Source organism: Vollenhovia emeryi, unplaced genomic scaffold (assembly GCF_000949405.1).
Source record: "Vollenhovia emeryi isolate VEMERY1.0 unplaced genomic scaffold, V.emery_V1.0 DF939288.1, whole genome shotgun sequence".
NCBI classification, from domain to species: Eukaryota; Metazoa; Arthropoda; class Insecta; order Hymenoptera; family Formicidae; genus Vollenhovia; species Vollenhovia emeryi.
Window position 1 is genome coordinate 111,174 of NW_011967078.1, and position 22,492 is coordinate 133,665.

At 44.9% G+C, this 22,492-nt stretch overlaps 2 protein-coding genes and 1 pseudogene across 6 annotated transcripts in view; 1 reads left to right on the forward strand and 2 right to left on the reverse strand.

The window, feature by feature from the left end:
- LOC105559162 (nicotinate phosphoribosyltransferase) overlaps positions 1–6,186 on the reverse strand; it is a 16,181-nt gene extending 9,995 nt beyond the window's left edge. Inside the window, exons 1-2 of one of the 5 annotated variants that reach the window (XM_012007264.1) lie at positions 6,006–6,186; positions 54–246 (exon numbers count right to left, since the gene is read on the reverse strand). In XM_012007264.1, the coding sequence (XP_011862654.1) occupies positions 54–126 (73 nt within the window). In that variant the 5' untranslated portion in view covers positions 127–246; positions 6,006–6,186. Of the gene's footprint in view, positions 1–53; positions 311–2,668; positions 2,805–3,874; positions 3,992–4,057; positions 4,087–6,005 lie in introns of those variants that run through there. The other 4 variants (XM_012007262.1, XM_012007261.1, XM_012007260.1 and 1 more) reach the window with 4 other exon arrangements.
- Positions 6,187–6,812: 626 nt separating this feature from the next.
- On the reverse strand, positions 6,813–16,068 carry LOC105559163 (serendipity locus protein H-1-like). Its single transcript, XM_012007265.1, has 5 exons — positions 15,826–16,068; positions 14,242–14,481; positions 13,922–14,151; positions 13,468–13,842; positions 6,813–13,243 (listed from the first exon to the last, which is right to left on the reverse strand). The coding sequence occupies exons 1-5, from the start codon at positions 16,024–16,026 to the stop codon at positions 12,898–12,900; spliced, it is 1,392 nt and encodes a 463-aa protein (XP_011862655.1). The 5' UTR covers positions 16,027–16,068; the 3' UTR covers positions 6,813–12,897.
- A 3,645-nt stretch (positions 16,069–19,713) lies between these two features.
- On the forward strand, positions 19,714–22,339 carry LOC105559164 (annotated as a pseudogene).
- The last annotated feature ends 153 nt before the right edge of the window (positions 22,340–22,492 follow it).

The window sequence follows — 22,492 nt, forward strand, 5'->3', positions numbered from 1 at the left end:
CCCCGCAGTTTTCGCGTCTGCCCCCCCCCCCACGCGCGCGTACACACACGTACCTGTGAGCAGCGGCTGAACGACGCCGTTCTGCCGCGAGTTGCAGCACGTCCGGCCGTCGTCGTCCGTTGACATCTCGAATGGAGGTGGACCAACGCTCGCGTGCGCCCGCTCCGGGAGGTACAGCTCGCCGCTCTGCCGATCTACCCCCGCGGCGCCGTCCGTGCCGGCAGTTGCACCCGACTTCTGCACCTTCTGCATCTCGGAGAGCGAAACGGGGTATATGTTAAGCCCGCTGCAGACGATGCTATTTTTCCTGCTGGATTGCTTGCGATGTAATAAATTACTGTCATTGCGCCACTCAGCACTCAGGATTTCTAGTAATTTGCTGAATCGCAAGCAATCCAGCAGGAAAAATATAGCATCGTCTGCAGCGGGCTTTAGGGCCGTCGCAAATGCAAAATTGCATAGCTGCGCGCTAAGACCGTCTAGACTCTCTAGACCAATAAGCGTGTTACGTAAATCAATATGGCGACTCGGTGCTCGATGTTCATTGGTTTAAGGATGTATTGGACGTACAATCTTAGACAAAAGTGCATGAAATTGGAAATACTTAAATATCTACTCTTAACGCATAGTAAATCTAGATGTAAGGAACTTGAACGATAGTTGGAGTCTTATTTGTACTCCTACAAAGGTATTTTTCACTTTACAAATGTTTTTTCCTGAATTATTTGCAATTTTTTTCACTTATGAGCCGAAACTTTTGATAGTGAAAATACTCTGATTTCAATATAAACGTCAAATATTTTCAAAACTAAAAAATTCGTGCCGACAGCACAAATATCTCAAGTTATATTTTATTATATTTTATTTCTTTAAAACGGTGCAGTAAAGACTATTGAAACTTTGTAGATATTTTCATCTATTCGTATACTAGATGTATAAAAAAAATCAAAACACTGGTACGATTTCTTCTATATTTTTTTAGCTGTTTTATCCGTGAAGATCGGCTTTTCCCATAAGAGTACGTGTAAAATCAGTGTAAATTAAAATAGTTATATCTCAGCAACCGTTTAGTGGATGCATTTTTACTTTTATGCAATAAATTAGGAAGACTAAAAGAACAATTTCACAAATTTTTAGCGACTTTGTACTATTTTGAAGATAGGTCCGATACATCCTTAAGGTAGCTGTTTCGCGCGACAGTAGTGCTGAAAAGTTCATTCCAGACAGGAACCAGCACTCGATTGTTGCAATGATATTTATCTTGATGCAATATTATTGTAGAGAATACATTTGCGATTGATGCATGATATAAAATTTATAACATATTTGTTCCTCATACGAATCTCACTAACCGTTAAGCCTAAAAAAAAAAATAAAATGTGCCATCGTTTGCATTTGCAGACGTAATAAATATTAATATTTTAGCGTATAATAATACGTGTAAATAATATCTCGCGTGCAATAATATTACAACGAATTATATTGTTACGTGTAATAATATTTATTTTTAACGTCTTTTACACGTAATATTTCGTGTAACGTAGCAAACTGTTTTTAGAACTTGGAGACGGTCAATTTTAATTTCATTAGTCTCATTTTGCACGTATTAATGTAAAGAATAGATTGTCAAAGTGCGAAACAATTCTCGCATGAATACACGATTTTACGAAAAAAACTACTTTAAACGGTTTTCATGCATATGTAGCCATGCAATTTTGTGTGCGGTGGCCCGTATGCCCGTTCTACACCTAGGGATGATCCTATACTTGTGGCTCATCCGAGTAGAGAAGCTTACACCGGGTATTTTGGTACGACTATCGTACTAAGTATGGTTTTTGTGTGATTTCACTTTGAAATTTAACCGTCCTCTTAAGTCCGTATTAGACTACGGATTGGGATTGGGATTAGATTGAAATTTAACCAATCACAGTAAAGTTTATTAATCTCAAGTTCAGTAACTTTTACTCCGATTGGTCACGTTTCAATCTAATCCCAATCTCAATCCGTAGTCTGATACGGGCTTTATGCAGAAAGGTCACCCGGTCTCAATACGACGATCTTCGTCCATTCGTTTACCCACACGGATAAGCCACACGTTTCCCCGAAGAATGCCTTCGCAGGCGGTTCCGGGGAAGATTCGCCTATAGTGCGGAGTCCAAAGAGAGGGGTTTTTTAGCTGGTATTTCCCGCTTCACGGGAGAGCCCAACCTTCCAGGACGGCCTGAAGGTACGCGCAAAAGCGTTTTTCCCACTCTCGGAACAAAAAAAAGAGGATGAGCCACAAGTAGGATCATCCCTAGGTGTAGAAGCGGGCACGACGCACACGGGCGTGCGCACACATGCGTGCCCCCGCGCGCGCAATGTGCCAGTTTCGTTTGGGACATATATACGTGTCGAGCGTTAGATTTGTCGCGTAAATAACCTCTACGGGGTTCATTCGCGTCCGCGCGCAACGGCGATAACAGCCGCGCCGAAATGTCAAACTTGATAATTCACCGTGCGCCAGCGAAGCCCCGTCTCCGGAAACTCTCCCTCGTTATACGTAGGCGAGAGAGAGAAAGAGAGACGTGCGTGAGTCGGGCACTCGAACGGGAGGCAGAGGGGGGGGGGGAGGGGAGGTAAAACGCGACGAGTGCGCGCAAACGAGTGCGTGAGAGGCGGGCCTTACTTCGCGACACGGGGTCCCCTCGCGCTGTCCGATCCGCGGCGACAATTGCACCCGCCACTGACGACGATGCCCGGCGTGATAGCGTCGACTAGCATGCCTCGGCGCGAGCCGCGATGTAATATACTGGCCCGCGAGAATCGATAGGGAACGTTTGAAGGACGCGCGGCGCGGCGCGGCGCGGCGCGCCGTTGGCACGGCCTGTTACATTACGCCCGCTGGTCCTCGGTGTCCGTCGGCAATCACCGCGGCGGGTATTTGGATTCTGGATCCGCGTGCGTGCGCAGCCCCGTGCGCGAGAACGCGGGGGGTTGCGCGCCACGGGGCGACCGGTCCGCGGGGTCCGCTTTGTCGTGCGATGCGCCACGTTGCACGATACGAGATAATTCTTATCCGAAAGGACAAGTTAACTTATCGCGAGATAATTCTGCGAATTCCAAAGGGATAAGTTCCTGAGATAGCATGCATGTCGTAGAGGCCAGTTTCACAAACATCGGTTGACTGCTAACCAAAGGTTTAATTGATTCTCCGTCTCTTCTTAAATAATAAGACGGAAAAAGATCGGGAGTCGACTGGACTCTGGTTAACGGTTAACCGTAAGGCCCGGTTTTTTTCACCAAACGTCATTTAATTTTAATCTTACAAGTTGTTAGTTTAATTCACGTTTGTCTCTTTCTGAAGGAATAGTTGGGAAAGAGACAAAGAACGGATTAAGCTGAGCTTAAAGTTGAACGACGTTTGGTGAAACTGGGTCTTAGGCCCAGTTTAATCTTAGTTTAATTCACGTTTGTCTCTTTCTGAAGGAATAATTGGGAAAGAGACAAAGAACGGATTAAGCTAAGCTTAAAGTTAAACAGCGTTCGTGAAACCGGGCCTAGGGCCCAGTTTCACCAAACGTCGTTTAACTTTAATCTTAGTTTAATTCACGTTTGTCTCTTTCTACAATAGAATAACAGTTGGAAAGAGACGAAGAACGAATTAAGCTAAGCTTAAAGTTAAACAGCGATCGTGCAATCGGGCTTAAGGCCCAGTTTCACCAAACGTCGTTTAACTTTAATCTTAGTTTAATTCACGTTTGTCTCTTTCTGAAGTAACAGTTGGAAAGAGACAAAGAACGCATTAAGCTAAGCTTAAAGTTAAGCGACGTTTGTAAAACCGGGCCTTAAAGACATCTTTAAGACGGCATTAAGTTGTCTTTTAGATACGTACGTCTAAAAAGTGTTTTAACGATATCTTCGTAACGTCCTTTAGACATGCATTGCTATCTGGGTCATTTATCACTTGCTTTGCACAATTTAATTTCCGGTTCATTTATATTTTCCGCCATTGCTGTGTTCTTGTACCACAATGAGCATCGCAATAAACTGAACTGAACTAAATTGGTAATCTTACTTTACTCATACCGATACGATGTTAATAACTGGCTATAGTCGGTCGTAAATACAGCGTTGGGATCTTGAATCTGAACTGTCGAGGAAGTACCGCGAGAACTGCTGCAGCAGTTCGAGAGTCGAGCCTTTTATCCAAGGCACCCAAATGGGCCTGCTGCCTCGTCAGAAAGTTCTACTCTGTCTGGAGAATTTATTCCTCGAGTTTTTCCTAGAGTTAGAGACGTGCATTCCTAGGGACAGACAAATCTGTCGAGAACGGGTTTTGAAAGTGTCTGCTATAAATTTTGTCGATAGATTGTCAGAAAGAAAAAATAGAATAGAATCTGCCAACAGAGCATAATGGCAGATTACAGAAACCGAGTCTGCGCTGTTTCGTAACGATTAAAACCATATATTCCATTCAAATGTTTACGAAACGGCAAGGTTTCCGCCGACAATCTGCTGTCAAATTATACTCGCAGAAACGCGAGTTTAATGCAGAGATAAAATTATATTTTGATCTTCCGTTTAGCACTTGAAGATTAGATTGTGAATAACAATTATATAATTAAATAGTTTTCGCCGAGAGCAATTTTGCCGATTGGATTAATCGCCGGTAATTATTATTTCCGTTAGCATGGGTAGAATTAATTTCTTGTTGCTTGACAAAGGGAAAGATTGAACTAATTTAGTCAAGGTTTAATCGATATTTATTCGGGGAAGAAAAGGAATGTACGCGGCTACTTCTCTTCTGCACAGATAAATCTGATATTAAATTCTTAAAGCTCGATAATTTAATGACGAAGAATACTTTTACTGTAACTTGGTAAAAAATAGACGTTCACAAAATAAGAAGAGGTGAGAACAGAAATTTTCTCTTTAGAGTTTGCCCGATCTAGGAGGACAAGAGAATCTTTCCAGCTGTGCTTTCCATTCCATTCCATTCCGCTGTGCTTGTAAGCCCTTTTGAAACAAGTAATCATGGAACCATTACTAATTAACAGTGTCTTTCGTCCCCTTTAAGTTTGCTTAAATTGAATCCCAAGATTTTTAACAAGCGTGTATTCTACACGAGACCAATCCTCTCTCCTCTCCCCTTTTCTCTCTCATCCGTTTTTCAAGATACACAAAACTCATGCTGCTTGCATAAAAAAAACGACACGAAAAAGTTTCATTTTTGCTAACCTGAAAGGAAACAAACATTGGTGAGGAAAGAAACGGGCAAACGAGGTTCTATGGCGAAAAATTTACTTCATCTGGGAGGACAAAAGGATTGGCTACGGTTTTCGCCCGGGGAAGATAAGAAATTCTCTTGTAACTCGCCAGCGTAATTTTCCTTCAGTGGTGTTCTCAAGTATCTCGTTTTCAGAAGAGAAAAAAAAACCGCCGTAACAATAGCTCTTTGTCTTGCGAGCAATCTTACTGTTAGATTCTAAAAGTTCGAGAATTTAACGAGATACAAAGCGTGTACCGTGCGCGTGGCAAGTCTCTCCTTTTACGCGTTCTCTCATTTTTATTCGCCTTTAAGATACAGAAATTGCACTCAATTGTACGCATCAAAGAACAGTATCAAAGAAGTATTTTTTTAACCTTTGAGTGGTATAAGTCAGGAGAAAACAGACGTACATAAAGGGAGAAAAAAAAGTAAGAGGTAAAAAGTTTATCCGGCGCAGGGGGAAAGGGCTTCGATTTAGCTGTGCTTTGTGCATTTCGCTGCGCTTGTAATTCCTCGGAGTGGAAAAATATTCGTACGATGTCAACTGTTAACGTCAGTTATCTTTTCCCTCCTTCAGTGACTTTACATAAAATTAATTTAAAAAATTCGAGAACTTAATAATACAAAACGCTCATGCTGTAAGAAACTGTTCGTTGCACATTAATCAATTAGATTAAAGTTCTATTGCAATTTACTCGAGAGAAAAGATATTTCAATATCCTATTGTTATATATGTAATCAAATTAACTCATACATGATCCTTCTCGAGTACGTACTGCCACGTGCGCTTCTTCGAGATTACATCAATCCGCACATCGCGGTAAGACAAGTGTAACAATAGTGCGCGATAGCAATTAGCTAATAGTTCGATTAAACACACGTATCGTTAGGGGCAACACATTGCCGCAACCGACGTCGTTGCGGGCGGCGTCGCACACTGCGGCAATCCTCTTCTCGACAGCTGGAGGATGAGGAGAGAGAGAGAGAGAGAGAGAGAGAGAAAAAAAGGAGAGATACTTTTTAAGCCCGGCCAAAGTTCGCGCGCGGGGAAAAAGGAATTAATGCGCGACTGACTTCGCTTTACGAGTCGCGTGTCACTTCTGCCGCAGTTGGAATCGTGGTCGCTAAGTGAGACTTCGAGTCTCATTTCGATGAATCATGCTACCAGTAGCGCACACACCAAGGCAATTTCTTCAGCCACGTCGGAATTTTCCTGCTCGTTAGATTTCTATCAGACAGATCTGTGTTCCACGCCGATCCCAAACTGGTTTAATCATTATTTGTCTCAATAATCGGGACTACGAATCGTGTTTCTACGAGGTCTCTTTCCTTGGGGATTGTTCTAGTACTTTAGTCTGAATTTTTCAGCTATATTAAGTGTATTTTCGATAATAAGTCGGTCTCTTCAGCAATGAATCATTTTGATAGGAGAGGGAGAGAGGGAGAGAGGGAGAGAGAGAGAGAGAGAGAGAGAGAGAGAGAGAGAGAGAGAGAGAGAGAGAGAGAGAGAGAGAGAGAGAGAGAGAGAGAGAGGAGAAAAATAGATAACAGAAACAAACTCTGATAGTAAAAATTCTTCGGTCTCGCGTGGATACTCTTATTTTTCTTCTTTTCTTGTGGCTATAAAATTTTCCCGTTTTGCACCGCCTGTTACGTGCACTATTATTACACACGGTGCATTTGTTATACACAATGATTAGCTGCCTATTCTGTTATTTTGGTTTTCCGCAAATAAACTGAAACTGCATTCTGCATAAGAAAATGCTTCCTTTGTAATGTGCAACGTATGTGCGTCTTGCATACTCAAAACGAATTTTCGTATGCATATTTACATGAGAGAGAATGGCGCGTCAGGGAATTTACATTCCTGCACGTGCAGTGTACACATAGAAGCAATGCAGATATCGCGGAGTATCGAAACATTTGTATATTTTTGTGGGCGCGTCAAATCTTCTTTTTTTTCCCCTGTCTTATCTATATCTATATGTATAATTATTAAGCATGAGTTTACACATCACAATCAGTCCGCATATCGACAATCTATTAATAATCACCGCCCGTTGTATATTTGTGGAAAAGTTCGCGGTTCAAAACCTTTACGCCGCGTTTCATATTTCTGCTCAGAAAACATGAAAAGCACCTCGTTTTTTTAGACTTGCGTGTTGCTCATTGCATTAATAGAATTGTCGTGACTCTATTGAGATAAACAAGTCTTTTATTATAGCAGAATATATTTTTTTCACCATCTTATATCTCGTAAAAGGAGCGGCGTGCTATCTTTTAGATGTGATATTTTCAATGTAAAATGTCGATGACCTTTTCAGACTTTGAATTGCATCGACTCACGTCTAAGCAATAACATAACAAGCTAATTACAATTTTAACTTCTAACTTGCTCCGTACGCATGTTTCGCATTATTCGTATTCTGCTTCTATTATCTCTGTGATTATCTTCATGGAGCGCAGGCCTACCGACTCTTTCGGATTGCGAGTTCAACGAGGATCGACGTCGCATATAACATCTATCATCTATATATTAGTTTTGCGCCAGCACGGTAAAATCTTAGCTAGTTTAGTTGCTCGGACGCAAGTTGACACGGCTGACAATTCAAGGTAAAAAAAGGTGAATAATAAAAAAGAAGCAGAATACGAATTATGCGAGGAATACTTACGGAGTAAGTTAGAAGGTCAACGAGGATCGCATATCGGCATGCCAGCAATACTATACTTGGCGTTACACTAGCAAGTGGTGAACTTGTAATTAGTTTGCTTCGTTGCTTAGACGCGAATTCCCAAGTAGAACAAGTTAATCACAAAAACGTCAATGTGGCATTAAAATGATGAATCTTACGTCATAAAATGATCGACAACAAGATTTACTTTGCAATGACTGATTTATGATATTCGTGATGTGTATAATAATAATATTATATTACAGATTACACGATCAGTCATATGTTATGTTTATCTTATATTACTTCAATTTATTTTTAATGTATAATATTTAATTAACTTTAATGCTTCGTAAATCAAGATCATTTTTACGACATTTTGATGTCTTAATGATGTCACAAATAGGTGCTCTCGGTGGGCTGTTTTGACGTCACCGTGATGCATAAAAAAATGACGTCATCTTAATGTTTTCATGACTAATAGATTCTACTTGGGTTAATGCCGTTTAAAGTCTAAAAAGATGAACATTTTACATTGAAAATATCATGGCTGGATCGGTAACGATTCCCTACTATTTTTCTAATCGTAGCGATATCTTTCTTCCTGAATGCTTTTCCTTCTTTGGAGGAATAAATGCATTCGAGTGATACGATCTAAAGAGTATTTAGAAAGAGAGAGCGTGGGGAATTCTCTAAATTTACGAAAGCATACTTTGGTGATAAGATACAAAATTGATACAGTTTCTTTGGTAATAGTAAAGTCTCTCTCGGTGGAGACTTTAATACTTGTTTCAATACTGCACTTCAATGATGGGATAAAGGATTAATAAGGGAATATTGCGGTGTTTGAGCAAGATGTAAGCGAAAACTAGGGCAAACTCGTTTACCTCCTTCCCGCAGTTCAAAACGCGCGTGCATCATGCACGTGTGCGAACGAACGTATACATAGACGTCAATTTCCCCGGCGGTATTGTTTACCGGTAACCAATAGCGATTCCGCAGAGGAAAGATTCCGAATTTGAAATCGTGATCAATATCTCGCGGCGTGTGTATTGCGTAATTCGCGACGCGACGATGTTATGATGCGAAAACTGTGTGCTTCGCGGATAACTGACATATCGCGCTGTATCTTATTTGCTATCTTTATTCCAATACACATACCGAGTCATCGCTTAAGTTTTACCGAGCGCATCCGTAGATATCTACGAGGGAGATATCCGTTTCCCATTTCTCTATGATGTCTGCATAGTGACAATAAAATGTAATCGAACGCGCATCCGTATTCTACGAGGGAGATATCAGTTTCCCATTTCTCTTTGATTTCTGCATAGTGACAATAAAATGTAATCGAACGTCGCCGCGAAATATCTGCAATTAAGCACAACTGATCATCGCATGACTTGCTGTCAAAAAGACAAACTAAAAGTTAACGTTCTTAATACTTGCATTATTTAATTATATCGGTATTACTGATATTTGCGTTGCTTATACTGTACGGAGTAACTTGCAGAAGTACGGAGTAACTCGCGCACACGAAATGCACAGTGTTAGGTCACAGTGCCGAAAGAAGAAAACGTTTCAGCCTTGCTCTCATTTAAAAAGGACATAATGCCAAGGGAAAATGCCGCTTTTTCTCCGTCTCGGAGAGTCGCGCTGTGCATTCCGTGCGTGCAAATTCTTCCACTCTATGCAAGACGTTAAAAAAAAGCTGCGTCACTTAAAGAATCATAAACACAGCGAACAAAAAGTGTCGATTAGATAAGATTAATCTTCGAAGCAGAGGAGTAATGCGCTGTTAGTAATAAGTTACACGCATGCTAGGTGAAATTAGACGCAAATAACGTGTTACGCAATGCGCTTAGATAATACGAAAGGCTATGGGCGTTGGATACATTTAAATTATAAGTAAAAGGCTGCTTGCTTAGTTATATATTGACAGCCATGAGTTTTCCGCACTGAATGCAAGACATTACGCAGTAATGCACGTGGCTTATTTATCGTTGTAAAGTAATTGTAAAATCTGTTGATAACAATTCCGAGAAAGCTAAAACGGTCACGATACGTATCTCCGTCCGATATCGCGTACAGACATATAAAAGTACGCATACGAGCCCCTCTTCACCTTTCTCTTCGTTGGGTGAAATGCACGGAAATTTACTTATTGCGTTTACTCTGTACGCCATTTTGCAATCTTCTGGTCACCGAATGCGATACTCGGGAGATGTTCATCATCCGCGATATCGCCTGACGTCAAAACCTTCCAAATCGAGGACAGACCTGCAACTATCACGTATCTACGAAATTAAGTTCGAAAGGAAATCTAGAAGTAAAATAAGAGATAACGATACAGATAAAACGGTGCATCAAGACAATTTTATTCTTATGAAAGTAAGATTTTCTTCCTTTTTTTTTACCCTGCCACTCGGGTTTCCATTAACTCCACTTATAGAATCGATTACGGATGAATAAATCTAAATGGCAGTAAACAGAGCGTGTGCGATATGCTTTTGAATGAGAAAGAAAGTTGCCTTAAAGTAACTAGCTTTTACTTGGACACAAAATGTAACGTCCATCCGTTTGAAGTGTCCTAAAACGATGAATGCCGTGCAGCTCGGGAGCAAAGTCCTCGTGAAATTTCTTTGAAACCGGTCCATGGTCGTATTATCGCATTTTATGTATGCCGTTCGTTTATCGTCGTTCGCATATCGTCGATGAAGTGTCCTTCCACTCCATTCCGTATCAATGACGTGGTCGTTTGAAGTTGCGTTGTTTTTATTCGTAATTACATGGTCATCGATAACGCACGCGCCAGTCAACGACATACGTCTCTCTCTCTCTCGCTCTCTCTCTCTCTCTCTTTATGCGAATGTCGTGAATGCGGGATGCAAGTCCGACTATATATATATATATATATATGTGTGTGTATATATATATAATTTTATACAATGAACTTATTTATATATACGTCACAGATGGTGTATTTTTGCACTAACTCTACAGAATGATCCTCCATGATATTTGTCTGCTGCTAAATACGCTATGTTAATTTTCTGCATTACAACTGGCACTTCTGAATTATTGTTAATTACTAGTCGCGATTACTAGGACTGTGTGTCTTTGGCGTGTCGGTTTTAGAAAAATACTCAATTTTTGATTCTCTAAGGTCTAAAATGCAAGAATGATGACGATTGAGCCGCGAGCACCGGTTCACCTCGGATGCTCTTTCTCTGTCAAAAATTGATTATTTTTGTATATATATAATATATATATATATCACTATTTATTGTTACCTATGTCTATAAGTGTCTGTATATATAATATATGTCGGCAAGCGTCCGGAAAAAACGTAATCACAAAATACACGCTTATATCTCTATGAGCTAATAATGCTGTATTAATATAATGTGATTACACATGGTGGTTTTTCTTTTTTTTTGTCTCTGCAATACGTAATACGAGCTACTTATTGTTTGTGTACTGACTGTTGTATGTGTACTTGCTTCTTTCTCAGGGCCTGTAATGCTCTCTATTTACGCATTCTGCGGTGTTTTTAGCGCGTGTGCGAATGTATACGGAAGCACGGACTATTATCTACGTTACATGAACTGTCTAACTAATTAACTAACTTAACTATGCCTTCCTAGAACTACTCAGACTTCTGTTTAACATTTACCTCATATATCTCGCTTATAAGAATAACGTCATGATCGTATTTGTAATATCGACTACGGCACCTACACGTCTTGCTTATTGATAATTAATACTGCTAGACGACTAGACTTGTTTCATATAACATTCGGTCTTGTCCGCCCTTAAAGTTATTATCTAATTTGACACATAATTTTCGTATACAGTCTTAACATTTATGATGATGTTTGTATTGTGCTAAAAATATGTCACAGGCTACAAAACTCTTCTTTCCCCCCCCCCCTCTCCCTTCCGCAAAATTTCCTCCTCTCGCTTTTTGGTCGATACATATGTTCCGTATAAAGTTCCCTGTGGATTATCTGCTTGATCGCTGTGAGTAAAATAATGTGTTTTTTCTTTAGAATCTTTGTCACTGTTTGAATAATGCTACAATCGTGTATAATCTATGCTCGTAGAATAATATTCCTATTATATGGTAAGTTGTAAATTTCATAACCAGTATAAAATGACCAGTACCAATACAATTATCACAGAGTTGTCAAGATAATGTCGTATAGAGTATAGAACTAGTTTTACAATACGTATCTTGCTACACATAAACTTTCTTGTGAAAGTACACAATCATACGCAAATCATAATTACTACTACCTATTCTAATAATATTTTAATAGTATCGGAAAAAATAAAAGAAAAATGAAAGAGTCTTCACAAAAAGTGGCAGTGTGGGCATTTTTAATATAGAAACGAGATGTACTAATACGTAACACAATCTGTCGGATTTAAACGTGTTAACCGGTTAAAAATGATACATTTACGATAATACAATTACAATATGTTCCTAGAAACATTTAACAATTATCATTTCCCTACCGCTAAAATAATATGTATATAAACTGTATTAATATGCGTAGAAAAGAAGACTAAAAGTATCAATACTTAAATCTGGCTATGAAATTTCAAACTTACTTTCTTTGCTATACCGTAGTAAAGCTCCAACGCTAAGCTTACTAACAATAATGGAAGTTCACCAATATCCCATATTAACGAACATCTCTATCAGATAGTATATAGAAAGACATACGTATCCAATAAATAACTAACAAAATATACAATACCAACAACAACGTACTTAACGCTAAATGTATATAAATAATTTAAGAACAATAAAACATACAAAATTTCCGTTCTCGTACCTTAGCACCGTTAATCTCTGGAAATAAAGTTTACATTATACGACAGATACTAATACATGATCAGTATACGATCACCTGGGCAGAACGTTCGTCTGAAATTCTAAGACCAGTCCTCGTATTGACTGCCCATGGTTCATCTCATTAAATCCGCCGCCCTCTGTCGATCTCGATGGACTTCCCGGGGATGCATTCTTTTACGATGTGAAAAACAGTTGCCGGAGCTCGCGAAAGCTTTCGGACAGTAAGGACACTGATAAGGCCTCGCACCCGTGTGCTGATTTATGTGGAATTTTAAATCCTGATTTCGCTTGAATGTCTTATCACAAAGCGGGCATGCGTGCGGCCTCAAGTCCGAGTGCGTTATGCTGTGGGCGCGTAACGTCGAATTCGTTGGATATACTCGCCCGCATACATTACATGGAAACTGTACGCCGCCGTGATACTCCTTGTGTCTGAACAGATTCGACTGAGTTTTGAAACTGCAAGGAATCAAACTTTTCTTTAATGGTTGAGCTTGGAAACTCGTCAAGAATAATGTCAAGAGTATAATACATTATTAGACAATGAAAAACCTAATATTAATATTTTATCTCGACATGGAAACAAATAAAAAAAAATCACTCTATAAGAGATCAATAATTCGATCGAGTGAAATGATCAACTATTAAATTACGAGAATTATATTACAAGAGTGCAAACATACATTCTTCCACATATGTCGCAGCCGTACTTTCCTTTAGGCCTGTGAGTCTCTAAATGCACTTTCAAATTTCCCTTCGTAGAAATCTTTTTACTGCAGATTGGACAGATGAAGTTGCTGGACGAATTGTTATCACTGTTCGTGTGAAGCACACCATTCGTAGAGTAAACGTGTTGGGATTGTAAAATAGGCTTTCCGTCGAATCTTCTCTCTCTGGGTAAATGCGACCACAAGTGATTTTGCAATCCAATTTGCGATATAAAAGATCGGGCACATATTGTACACTCGTGTGGTTTCGCTGGTGCATTGGATGCGGCTTTCCCACTGTCCTCGTGCAACTTGGATTCACCGTCGTCCTCCTCCTCCACTTCAGTATTCCTGAACAGACGAGAGGTTTAAGCAGCGAGCACACACGTCGACGCGCGATCTTTATTGTCAATAATACGGGCATCCCTACTTGTTCGTTAAAGGCAACGGCTCCGGCGTGTGTGTCCTCGTTATTTCCTCCTCGTTATCCGAGGAGTCTGAAGCTTCGGACGTAGACTGTTCCATGCCGCACTGTAAAAATAGCATCGGGTCCACTTTCACCTCCATTTCCTCCATGCTCGGAGTGCAACGTTTCTCCTCGTGGGAATTTGATTCCGATGGTCCCAGTGGCTCGTCTTCGGTTAAAATTTCTATCGCACCCTACGGACAACGGTGACGATACGTTACCCGCTACAACGTAACACACCCGGAACGACCACCATGAAATCCGACTACCCGTAACGCCCATACCTTTGTCAATATCGAATGTAACAGCCCGCGGTCCTCCGTCCTCTTCGCGGTATCTTGCATATCTTTAATACTCTGTATCTCGTCGTCTTGTACAGGATTTGTATTGTCAACGTTACCATAAAGCTGCGATCTCAGCTTCTCCTGGGTGCGGTAAGCCATCATCGCGAAGCGATGAACGCCCTCCAGCCTCTTGATGCACGTCGAGCAGACCATCTTCGAGAATTTGTCCTCCGACGACACCTGCCAAGCATTGAGAAAATGAGTACGCGACGCAAAGGCAGAAGATACGTAACGAGCGACAATTAATTCTCGCAACATCGTTCTACGCGTTAATTCATCTGCACCCCCAGTTAGCGCAAATTCAGTTTATCCCGTGCGAATCATGGCATACGCCGATCCGAACAAGACGCGGCTGTCGTTCTCGGCTACCGGCGTCACATGATTTTACGTCAATTGCACCGCCAAGCATCGTACGGCAATCGTTTGCCTAATTACTCCCCGTATATCGTCATCTCCCGTTACCGTCCATTCCCAGTGAGAAATGATTCGTCGATCAATGCCGAAATGATGTCGGATCAATTCGACGGTGTCGATTCGACGTCGATCGACGAGTCGTTTCTCACCGGGTTTGGCGGCGGCGTCCCGAAATTCCACCCCCGATCGGCAATTAACCTATCTTTCGCGTGCGCGCCGACAGCGTCGACGGGGAGGAAAGGACGCTTTCTGTATTCGGGGGAGAGACGGCCGCCTCCCCGTTTTCTTCCCCTCCCACCGCCGCCCCCGCGCGATCGCGTCTCGGTCGACGCAATTTGTATCCGCGCGCGCGACGTCATCTCCCCGTGCCGTCCGCTCCGCCGCGGACGCGGCCCTCATTTCCGATTGTATTTATAGATGTAGTCGGCTTATATATAGGCGGATAACGCACACACGCGGCGGAGCCCGCGGTATACTTATTGCAATCAATAAAATGCTAATTTTTAACACTTTTGCAGCCCCGGCGCAAAATGGTCGGCGCTCGGCCCGGCGTGTGCGTCCCCCCGGCGCGTATATACGCGGGCGAGCGGACGATCGGATCGGCGTATCGTCCCCGACGACGCGGGCCCGCTGACATTTCGCGGCTCGTTAGAGGCAGACGCGATTAATTTTTCGCCGAGGCGCGACACCCTTGCGCGGCCAACCGCGCGAAAATGTCGCCGTTATATTTAGACGAGCGAGTCGATCCATCGGGGCGAGCGTCGCCGTTCGACGACGGGAAGGGGGGAGGCGAGGGGGAGATTTCGGGCTTCTCGGCGCCGATCTCGCGCCGCGATCTCGCCGATCGCGGCGCGGGAGATCGGCGACCGGTCGCGTCCGATCTCGCCGAGAGATCGGCCGCGCGATCGGCGCGCGCTCGCGGGATTTCGGCGACCGCGACCGGCACGTGGATCGCGGCACACGCCGCGCGGCGGGGGAGGGGCGGATTTTGAAAGGGGAAAAAAAAGAGGGAGCGAGAAAAGAGGAGAGGGAGGGGAAAAAAAGAACGGGACGCCCGCCGCGCGAAAAAAAACGCGGGGCCGGCACCGCGGTTTGTCTCGTCGCACTCACCAGGATGTGCAGATATTTCCGTATTTTGGTCTGCAGGTAATGACGCCGGCCGTCCTCGGCGAAAATGTGCATCCCGTCGTCGTCGGCGGCGGCGATGTCGGCCGCGCAGATCCGGCACTGAGCCACAGGCCGGTCCGCTGCTTGCCGATCGCGCTGCTGCTGCTGCTGCTGCTGCTCGAGATCGCGTGCCGCCGTACTCATCTTTCAAAAAGGAACCGGTAGAGCGAGGATGGCGAAGGGGAGGAATAACGAGCGGAGAGAAGGGGGGGAGGGCGCCGGAAAAAGGGGGAGGCGATTTTTCTTCTCGTTCCACCGCTGGAAGACTTTTTTTTCGTCTCTCGGCCGATCCCCGACGTCGGCGGACGTTCTCGCTTTTCTTTTCCCTCCTCCCGGGGAAAAAACGAGCGAACGGCGGGGCCGAGGGGCGGCTAGGACGAAACGCCGAGTCGCCGAGTCGTCGGGCCGCGACGCGACGCCTTCATTTACCCGGACAACGGCGGGGCATCCTCGGTCGCGTGGAGGAGCGACGGCTGCGGCGGCGACGGCGGCGGCGGCGGCGGCGACGGCGACGACGACGACGACGGTGGCGGCGGCGGCGACGACGACGACGACGGTGATGCGCGTCCGAGAAGAGGCCGCGTGTGTCTCCCGACGGCGGCGGGCCGAAAGCGAGCGAGCGTGCGACGGCTTGATTATTCTATAACGATTTTCCCTCTTTTTTTGTTCCGCCGTATACTTTATGAGTGGGGCCGCGGATTGGGCGAGATTATAAGCCGCGCGGCACGGCACAGCACGGCACGGCGCGACGCGACGCGAGTCGTCGTGCCCGCGGTGCTCTTTATAAAAACAGACGCGCGGCTCTCGCCCGCGCTCTCGTCGCGGCTAGTCGTCGGGCGTCGGCGTGCGTCCGTCCCCCGTCCGTCGCCGCCCCCCGGACTCCGTGCCGCGAGTGCTCAATACAAAATATATAATAGTATTCGTCGATTTGAAAAACATATGTATATAACCAATTGTTTTATTTATGGATTCCGCCGGCGCCTCGCGTCGCGGCGCGCGGCGCGGCGCGCGACGCTCCCCGCCGCGGCGCAGAGCGCGCGCGTATACGTGCCCGCGGCGTCTCCGCCTCCGCCGCCGCCGCCGCCGCCGCCGCCTCCTCCGCCGTCGCCGTCCGCGAAAATCGTATATTACATCGATGCAACGACGGACGGCGCGACGACGCGCCGCGCAAAGAATAAAACGCATCGGCGCGCGGCAACGCTCTTAATTGGTCCGCCATCTTGGCCGCCGGCGCTCGCCTCGACCCGCCAATTTCTCTCCTCTCGCGCGAGAACCGCGTCGCGACTCGCCGCCGCCGTCGCGCGCGCGCGCGCGCCGAGCGCGTCGCGGACCCCGTCGCGACGACCCGGGATCGGCGTCGCGACGCGAACGAGCGAACGAGCGAGCGAGCGAGCGAGCGAGCGAGCCCCGCGAGTAGTGCGCGCGTTTTCCCGCCATTTCCCGCCGGGTATCAATGCGCGCGTGCGCGTGCGCGCGCCGCGGTTTTTGCGCGCCACGGAAAATAGTCCGCGGCCACTCGGCGGGAGTTCCCCCTCCCCGACTTCCACCCCTCCCCCCCGCGCGCCCCCGCGCCCCGCCGCCCGCCCGAGGGGCGAGGCGGAGGGCCGGCGCTACGCTTCACGTCCCCATTTTAAAAAAAATCAATACTTAATAATTAGCAATTAATACGCCCGCCGCGCGCACGTGTGTGCGTGCCCACGTGTGTATGTGTGTGTGTGCACGTGTGTGCCCGCGATTACCCTCTTCCCCCCCGCCCCCGCCGGTCTCCACCGACCAATCCGCCCTCCCCGTCGCCCACCCCCCCGCGGCCCTTAATCACGCCAGGCTCGTTATAATGACACGATCATTATTTCGTTAATTATTCGTATCGACGTTTGTTATTCTCCCCTTTTTGTACGCGGGGGATGATTTTCGCCGCGGCGCGAGTCGAGCGGGGGGGGGGGGGGAAGGAGGAGACCCCCCCCGTCTCCCTCCGCCCCACCCGCGAGGACGAATTCGCGTGTTTCGGGTTGGAATTAATTCGCGGGGGATCGACGCCCGTAATTATATATCGCGACGCCCGACTACGCGGACCGACGATGACAATCGGCGCGTTCGATCGCGCGGCGGCGATGACGTCTTATTTCACGCCGGCGTTCGCGACGCGCCCGTACAATTTGCAATTAGCGTCGCGCGAGACGCGCGCGATAAACACATTGATTAAATGTCAATGAGGCAAACGGAACGAATGCATCCCCCCTCCCCCTCCGGATTGTTAACGCGTAATTTTATCCCGGGATAAAATTCGCGACACGGCGAGGCGAATGAATTGATGCGCCGAAGTTTCTTCTCGGCGCGCACGGGGGAGGGGGGGGGGCGGACAATTTAAGTCGAGAGAATTAAAATTGAAAGAGGATCGTCACACGCGTCTCATTGTTATTAATTATTACAGTAATTTATCGTTCCCGCTGTGAATTGTAGATATCGCTGTTGTCGTCGAGGCAGGTCGAGAGGCTTTCGAAAATCTCGTCCTAGCCTGTGCGTTCCCTCGCCGGGGCCGACGCGATGAATGAACGCGCGCGAGAGACAAATGCGGGCGAACGAGAGGAGACATAACCTCGAAGGGTTCCCCCGGGACTAGGAGAGACCGCGGGAACGACCGGCAGCAAATCCTCGTCGTTTCCCGTCCGCGCGCTCTGTCGCGGCAAGAAGGAGCGATCATGCGATCGAGGCGTCCGGTAAAAGTCGCGGTATACTTTTCGAGGGAGAATCCATGTCGATGCTCCCGCGCGTCCGGTCCGGCGGCGAGTCTTCCCGGTCGGAAATCCGGCTGGCGAAACTCGACGTCGGCCGCGCTCGCGTTTCGCGGCCCGGCGTCCGATGACGTAGCCTGCCGATGGAAACCGGACCGAGTCCGTTTACCGTCTCGGTCAATTTTTCTGGCGAGGCTCCACAGAACTGCGGAGAACCCGTTCTCGACGCCCCGGACGCTGCGCGTTCAGGAACACCCGAGTACCCCAGCGGCGTATCATTTTATATACCCTCGTTACTCACCGTATTGTTGAACAAGGGGTCAATTCTGTATCTTACAATACAGTGAGAATGCTGAAGGTGTACGGCTTTGTCTCTTTCGAAGGGGACGGTTAGAAAGGGACAAAGCCATTCACCTTTAGCATCTTCACTATGGTGCAAGATGCAGGGCATCGATTCTGTATCTTACAATATAGTGAAAAGGCTGAAAGTGAGCGGCTCTGTCTCCAAGGGGACAGTTGGAAAGAGACGAAGCTACTCACTTTTGGCATTTTCACTATAGTGTAAGATACAGAATTGACCCCTTGGGGTTGCTAAAAGTGAGCGCTTTCATCTCTTTCTAAGAGGACGGTTAGAAAGAGACAAAGCTACTCACTTTTAGCATTTTTACTACAGTGTAACCCAGATAGCACACAGTTCTATAAAGCTTCTGGAGTGCAAATATTTCTAATTTCAGAATGTTCCAATCGAATATTCTATAAATATATATAGATTGTTACAATTGGAAATCATATATTCATAACAAAGAAGAACGTTTTTGGAATATTCGTCGAGAATGTCTTTGAAATATTTTATCAGAATAATTTTTTAATACTCACCGAGTTTACGTATTGCACATTGTTTATTGTGTAATACACTTGTCTTATGCAAAAGGCAGTCAAACCTGTGACACGCTATATTCAATAGATTATTCTATTCACATTCGAAAAAGATAGCAGTGCCAGTCGAATGTTCTACGAACATACGATAAATATATAAGAATGACCTACGGAATGTTTCAAATATTCTCAAAGAATATTCTTAAAATGTAATGGCTTCTGGATGGTTGCCGCGTCCGTTTGCAGTTTGGTGCCGACGTTTCGCAAACATTGCAGTTTGCATAAATCAGGGCTGGGACTCTGGATACTGATTCTTAAAATGTTCGTAGGAGTGTCCTGTGCTATCTGGGAAGACACAGAATTGGAGCCCAAGGCCAAAGTGATACAGTGGGGCACTCGGGGTGATGTTTCTGAGCGCTGCCCTGGGTGACAATATTTTTGCGATCGCAGGCCGAGTAAATTTCCCGTGCGAAGATGCCGAGGAACGAGATCTGCGGGTACACGTCGTTGTTGTGCAGCGTCGCGGACAGGCCGCTGGACCTGTGGTCGAAACACGTCTCCTACGGCGGCAGAGTTCGCAGAGTAAGGGACGACTTATTGCACGGGGACAGAGTAATCGAGATCGTCGGGCCTCACGACAACGCGATCCCCACGAGCATAACCGCTCCCGCCGGAGCACTGGACGTCCTGAACATAAACCTCCCCGTTCTCGCGTTAGTCGTAAAGAACTTGAACCTGCGGTTCAAACTGGAGATTCAAGTACACGGATGCTCTTGTCGGTTCTATGAAAGACACCTGTGTCACTCTCGATGACCTGATCATAATTTTCTGTCCTCTGCACGCAAAGGTAATCGACAAGGAACAGTACCGGAGGAGATTCTCCTTCATGACCTACAATGTCGAAAAATTGCCCAGCGTCAGCGCAAACGTGGCTCATATTCCATTGAGACTGGACGAATGCTGGAACTTGTTGGAGATGAACCTTCAAGCTCTCTGCCACGAAGCGTACGGGACGGATTACGAGGCTCTGCAGAGAGTAACGATTTACCCGAATTGCCATTTGAGAAGAGTATATCTGCAGGATCGTCATTACGATGACGATGAGACTCCGGTCGAGGTATACCAGGCGATCTTCGATAGGTACCTGCTGAAACGGAGAAGCAATTTCATCGAAAGGGCATGTCAGACGGAACAATGTTACGCAGGTTACGCAGGTTTTACAGATTCTTGAAGAAGCGCGAGATATACATACGCATTAATATATGTTTGATTCTTCTTTGGCTTCTAGGATCTTTAGAGCAATCTGATTTCAATCGTTTCCCCAGAGACGATTCTATTGGTGCGCCGCCAGCAAAAGTGGATTTATGTAAAAATGTACGTAGCGTGGGGAAACTGAAAGGTTCAAGTCCACTTGTGGACGTGAGCTTGTACAATTCTCGTATATTAAAAAGGAATTACATGTCGCTAGACGCTTTAAACGACGCGATAAAATTACGTGATCAAGATGCCTTCGCGAGACAAAGTGAATGCTTTACAAAATCTTTGGTAAATGATCTAGTTGTAAAGAATGAATTTGAAAAAGGTAGCGCTGTTGTAACGGGGAGAGCAGAAGAGCAACGATGTGCAGTGGCAATGCACAAGGCAGGAAACTCATTGTTAGATATGAAAATTAATAATCATGCGTTGCAACCTGCATCTTCTGTCGAATTAAAAAGAATCGCAAAGAGCCAATTTTTAAAAACGCACGTCAGTGAATTATTATTCAAAGACAACAGATTTTCAAAATGTCCGCAGAAAATTCAGAATGTAGGAGATACGTACGTCAACTCGAGAAACTGTACATTAAGTGACAATGTTAACGATGTACAGATGGGAAATACAAATTGTACGGATGCAAAATCGAGAGTTTCTGCCGTCAATTCTCCGTCTGCTTGCAAACTCGATCTCTCGGAAGACATTAAACTAGACAAAATAAGCAGTAACGTGTCCAACACTCGAAGCAACGACCATATTATTTCCAAGTGCAAATACATGAGAGAGAGTGAGAAAAGTATCGCCGGTCGTTTGAGATCTCTGGTTAGTATCGAGGAAAGCGCTGAAGACATAACTGAAAATATGCCTAAGTGCATTCCGGCTGTAATCGAAAAAGAGACAAAATTGGACAAAGTGAAATCGTGAGTCACATTTAAAACAACAAGGCTGTACATGATTTTACATAGCTGTAGGTCATGCCACAAATAGAAAACTTATCGAAAAATTACAAGAAATTACGAAACTCACCGTGTTTGTAAGTAGATCAAATATGATGATTCGAAGAAACTTGTAAAAGTGAGATAGAAATGGTGCACTGATAAAGACATTGATTTGCAATAATTAACTTTTTGTAGATTATTTGAAGATTGAATTATAGGAAAATTTTTATATATATAAAAAGAGTATATATGTCGTAGCCCGATAGCGAAATTAGCCATTTAGCTAAAAGCCTAGGCGTTTAGCTAAATGCCGCCCGTTAGGCTAATCGACGACGATATAGTCTAATGGCCTGAAAAATTCAGCCTGTTAGACGACAAGTCGGCTTTTCGCCTAACGGCCTGGTGCGCTTTAGGCGATTAGAGAAATGCTTGTTTTGAGGCTCGATGCGTTGTCAATTTATTTAGTACACAATTATTACTACATTACTATTTGTTAATACAGGATAACATAGTCAATTCATGCCTGAAGTCACTTTATTAATTTTTACACTTTCTATTTGTTAATGCAAGACGAGCTACTGTGACAACGAGAATTGCAAAGAGCCGTGACAGGGTGGTAGTGTCTAAATATTCTATTCTAAGTTTATTGCGAAAAAATATCACCTCGGCCAGGGTTTGAACCTTGACCTCCCTCTCGCTAGGCGGGCGTCTCAACCAATTCGACCACCGAGGCACATGGCAATACTCATCGCAATAAACAGTCTAATGTTGATTCCCGAGTGCCACCTATCGTGAGAGTATTCGAAATCG